Source organism: Otolemur garnettii, unplaced genomic scaffold (genome assembly GCF_000181295.1).
Source record: "Otolemur garnettii isolate 467f Iridium unplaced genomic scaffold, OtoGar3 scaffold00025, whole genome shotgun sequence".
Lineage (NCBI taxonomy): Eukaryota > Metazoa > Chordata > Mammalia > Primates > Galagidae > Otolemur > Otolemur garnettii.
In genome coordinates, this window is record NW_003852420.1 from 15,272,229 (window position 1) to 15,277,549 (window position 5,321).

Consider the following 5,321-nt stretch of genomic DNA (forward strand, 5'->3'; position numbering starts at 1 on the left):
AAAGGGCAGGGGGAAGAGCCACAAGGTGCTGGCCCCTGTCACCTGCTTCTGCTCTTCTCCCTCCACCCAACCACTCCCTTAGGTTCTGTGATAGCCATATCCGGTATTAGAATCCTCCTCCTGGGCCTGCCAGGATCCACAGCTCTGATGCTGTTTTAAAAGGAAAGGGCCCACCCCCAAAACCACAGGGCCACACAGTCTTCCTTTCTGGACTTTGTTGGCCCAGGGCACAGAGCCTGTCCCTAAAGCCACAGGGATGGCCCTATCAGTTTTGGCCAGAAACCCCTGCCACCTGGTGCCAAGAGGACCTCTGCCTCTACTGAAGAGCTCCTCTGAGCCACAGCCCTGGCCAGGGGCTGGACTTCCTGCCCGTGTGCCCACCCACCTGGGCTACAGCACTCAGGCTATAAAAGCTATCTTTCCAGAAATCTGGAGACAGAGGCCAGGAAGAGGTTCCAGACAGTCCCATCCTTGGAGAGGTAAGGCCAACGAGGTCAACATGACATTTCTCTAACATGTTTTGAGTATCTACTAAAAAATGTGGTGAAGTGGGGCACAGACTTTTAGTGCCAGGAGAACCTGGGCTAATCACAGCTCTGTTATTTACCACCTGTTGTCACCTTGGGTAAGTCATTTCTGCTTTCTGAGCCTCAGTTTCATCATCTATACAATGGGTTTGGTATAGATGATCCCAGACCATCATGGTGAGGACTCTGTGAAGCTTGTAAGGTTCTCGGCATAATTCCTGACACTAGAACTCTAGAAGTGGAGGAGGTGGGGAGTGCAGGAAGACGGGCATAAAGCGCTGAGGGCAGGAAGGATGAGAAACTTGGCTTAGGGGAACTGATGGAAAAGAGCGCCTGACACAGAGACCACCTAAATGCCAGTGGCAGGAATAGTGGATGAATTTAAGTTCAGCCTGACAGCAAACACAAAGCTTTCTTTTTCTTTTATCCAGTGTAGTCACTGTTTTGAATTCCTGTGCTACCAAAGAGCAAAAAACGTGATACTCAAGCCAATGCCAGGATTTCCTCAGGCACTGCAGAGTAGGCTCGACCACTTGGCAGTCTCCTCTCTCTGCTCAGGGGCAGCATCTACACCCTGGGTGGCTTCTTCATGGGTGTGGCCTGGGGGGAAGTGGTGGCTCCTCTACTCGACATCTGCCCTAGAGGTGTCTGTGTCCGGCTGGTCATTGCATTCCAGAGGCTTTGTTACCTGGTGGTATCCTCTTGTTCACCCAGAAAGCCCCCTGCCTGCAAACTCTGGGGTCTCAGCTATATCCTTTTGGCCACTTGGGCAGGGCTGAGGTTCTGCTGGTAGGAACTGGTACAAACACACTGGTTGAAATATTCCCTTACTGCTTCATAAAGATCCGTGACTTCCAGTGCCCCAAGTGCCTACCCCCCCCCCCCGCCACCCTTGCCACTATGGCACCTCCCCTATGACCTCCATGCCGTAGCCTCCTCAGGAACCGAAAGCTTCCAGTGTTGAAAAGAGTACTACATCCTTTGATATCTCACAGTGTCACCCAGCCACTGGGTGACATGTTTTGCACATGTTATTAAATGTATCCCTCACGACAACCTCTGATTGTCCCCACTTTACAGATGAGAAAACTGAAGCATGGAGGGGTCAAGTGACTTGCTCAGGTCACAGTCAGGAAGTGGCAGAGTCCAGCTTTGAAGCCAGCCCACACAGCAGGAAGGATACTCCCGGGACCTGCAAGCACAAACACTGGTGGTGGGAAATGTGGGCTGTGTCCAAGGATCTGCTATGGGCAGCGGCAAAGGAAGAAAAGTTGGAGAGAAGGTTCTAGGAGAGGCAGAGCTGGGAGACATAAGGTGGTGGGTACCCAACAAGGACATCAGTATTCCCATCTCTATGTTTGCAGGTCCTAGCCAGGAGGATGCTGCTGTTCGGGGGGCTACTGCTATGTTGGGGACTCCTGCCCTGTCAAGGGGAGGCCCAGAATCTACTCTTTCTGCGGATCAGCAAGGATCAGATGGAAACAGGTAAGAGTTAAGGAGTGAGTTGTGGGAGGCAGGAGCTCAGGGACAATGGGGTGAGAAACGCAACTACCTCCTGCTCAAAGCTCTTCCTCCTCTGGCCTTCCCCTTTCAGCCACACAGAATTCACCTTCCTTCACCCAGAGCTGGCCCTCCCTTCCTCTAACACTTGCCATGGCTCCCTAGTGCCTTCAGGAGAACCTCCAAGCCCTCATCCTGGTGTTCAAGGGCCTGCTTCTCTAGCCTCTCCCACACCACCTTCCCTAACCACCCTGCAGACCTGCTTCACTATGCTGCTTCTTTTGCCTAAAATGTCCTTTCCTCTCCTTCTTAACATGGTGAATTCTGATGCATCCTGGAAGGCAAAGTTCTAACCACCTCCTCTAGGAATCCCTCTTGATCTCCCCAGGCAGAAGGAATCCCTCTGGGTTCCCACAGCCCTGTGGGGAAGTCTCCTCAGTGGCCTTACCCAAGTGTATTATGCCTGTTTTCCTGTCTGTCCATCTGCTTGTCTGTTCTTCTCTCTCCCTAACTGAAGACTGTGAGGTGCTTGTTGCCCACCCACCTCCCACCCTGTTCACCACACTCCAGCCTCACTGACTTTTCTGTTTCCTAAACTCACGGGCTCATCACTGCCCCAGGGCCTTTGCACTTGCTGCCCCTCTGGCTGCACTGCTCTGCTCCAGGCCTCTCAGTAATGGAGTCCTTCACTTCATTCAATGCCTTCTCCTCTGAGAGGCCCTCCCCAATCACCCTATCTAAAATAGGCCCCACTCCAGTGGTGCTCCAACTCTTGTATTTCCTTTGTGACACATACCACTATAAAAAATTATTCTGCTTACTGCTCTCAGTGCTCGATGATTGTCTGTCTCCCTTGCTAAAGAGTAAACTCCATAAGGACAGGAGCCACATTGCTCCTGTCCCCTGAGCCCAGGAGAGAGTCCATGCTCAAGAAGTTCTTATTACTGAACGACCATCAAAGGTGGCTCCAAGCAGGTGCTAGTGGGCATTTGTTGAATGGCCGAATGAAGAGCACAGCCCCACACTGAGGAGGGGCTCATGTCCTCAGACATTTCAGACCTGTTCTCAGAGTACCACATCCTGGACCGAGTGGTTAGCCTGCCAGTGACGGTGGCCTCGAATGAAAGTGTCGCTATCCTGGACCATCTGCCCTTTGTGAGAAAGAACCTCTCTAAGAAGAGCAGCAGGCTGGACCTGTCGCTGGTCGGGGACCTGCTCTCAGGGAAGAACCTCCCGCTGCTAAGGGACCTGCTCCAGGCAGGAGGGTGAGTCGCCACCCTAAGCTGCCTCTGACATTTTCTGTTTCCCTGAGTTTTGATGCTTCCCCTGGCAAGTGGAGCAGGGGCAGGTGGGAACCCCAGGTGTCTTTGGAGGCTCCCTACAGTCTGGACAGCATGAGCAAGTGCATTTTTCTTGCCCCTATATCCCTCCAAGCCACCAGAAATCTTCCTAGGAAAAAAGCAGAGTCTCAATCTGGCGTCAAAGCCTGGCAAGGCTCCCACCTTCCACATGCAGCCAACACCTGGGTTTTACAATTTTACACGGAATTTTTAAAAACATATATATATATAGGTATATATTTTGAGGTGGGATCTTGCTCTGTTGCCTGGGCTAGAGTGCAGTGGAGTACAACCTTAAATTCTTGAGCTCAAACGATTCTCCTGCCTCAGCCTCCCAAGTAGCTAAGACTATCAGTGAGTACCACCACACTCAGCTAATTTTTCTACTTTTTGTAGAAATAGTACATTGCCCAGGCTGGTCTCAAACAGTTGGGCTCAAGTGATATTCCCACCTTGGCCTCCCAAAGTGCTGGGATTATAGGCATGAGCCACCATGCCCAGCATCCACTTCCTGTTTTTATAAGGACACCAATCCTGTTGGATTAGGGGCCCACCCTACTCCAGTATTTAACATTAATAATTACATTTTCAACGATGCTTTTTCCAAATAAGGTCACATTCTGAGTTATGGAGGCTTAGAACTTCAACATATGAATTTGGGGGTGAGGGACACAATTTAACCCATAATACCGATTCTCTCTAAAGCAAAGATCTAGCCACACCTGCCATGTCCTCCCAAATGACCATCACTGGTGCAAGGCTGTAGCCCCTAGGCTGGTCCCCATCACCTCTTCCACTCACTTCCATTGCCTGTTTGGACCTACAGGCAACTGAGTCTGAGACTCCTGATAAAATAAGTGCCAGCATAAATGAATGGTGTTGACTTGGGTTAGGGCTCCTGCCCCAATCACAGGCACATCTCCAAATCCGTCCCCCAGCATGAGTGGGGGATCCAACAGATCCTAAGACTCGGGAGAAATTTTGGTGGGGATAAAATGAAATGAAAAGGCAGGATACTAGTTGGATGGGGTCATGGTCCCAAAGCTGTCCCCAACCCTTATAGGGTCTGGCCCATCCTAGCTAATCCAGATACACATACTCTGCAGAGTCACAAAGGCCTGGCCAGGCCATACCAGCACCCTCCATGCCTTCACAGGTTAGTCGTAGAAGATGCCAAAGGACCTGAGGTCACCCTGCAAATCCTGAGTGACAGCCTACTACAGGTCACATTGCGCTGCAAACTGTACCTCTCGCTCCTGGAGTAAGTATGTGTAGATGCTTCTGCACCATGCACTCAGGTGCCAGGACGCCCAGCCCCTCATGGCCATGGCTCAAGAGGCAGCTATGCAGAGCTAGTAAAAGCCAAATGCTTTGTGTCCCCACAAGGATCACAACCATCCATTCCACTTGGGTATGTTTCAAAGCCATTTTTACTGATGGGGAAACTAAGGCAAAGAGTGGGAGAGGAACCTTCCCAGGAACACATGGCACAAGGAAGTCAGTGGCAAAAGCTAAAATAAAACCCTCTGACTCCCACGTCCTGACACGAACCCCATCTGAGTAAATGGGCAGGTCAGTGCATTAACGGGATGACCCAAGAAGAGTCTCGCAATCCTGGGCCCAGAGACTTGAGCAAAGGGTGACCATTCCCTAGACCTCAGTTTCCTCATCTATAAAATGGGTTATAATTCAGGTTCCTTACTGCAGCAGGCTGTTGTGAGAGCTTACCTGCAGAGTTCTGAACTGTGGAACAGTAACATTCCTAAATGCCCATTAGGATATATCCACTCCTGTTTTTCTTTTTTTCTTTTTTGAGATATAGTCTCATTATGGCCCCTCGGTAGAGCGCCATGGCATCACACAGCTCACAACAACCTCCAACTCCTGGGCTTAGGTGATTCTCTTGCCTCAGCCTCCCGAGTAGCTGGGACTATGGGCGCCTGCCACAATGCCC

General features: G+C 50.9%; 1 protein-coding gene across 1 annotated transcript in view; it reads left to right on the forward strand.

The window, feature by feature from the left end:
- Positions 1–1,906: 1,906 nt before the first annotated feature.
- The window catches only part of LOC100952926, a 19,482-nt gene continuing 16,067 nt past the window's right edge, over positions 1,907–5,321 (forward strand). The window contains exons 1-3 of the mRNA XM_003788101.1: positions 1,907–2,012; positions 3,076–3,292; positions 4,524–4,628. Coding sequence (XP_003788149.1) covers positions 1,907–2,012; positions 3,076–3,292; positions 4,524–4,628 — 428 coding nt within the window. The remainder of the gene's footprint in view (positions 2,013–3,075; positions 3,293–4,523; positions 4,629–5,321) is intronic.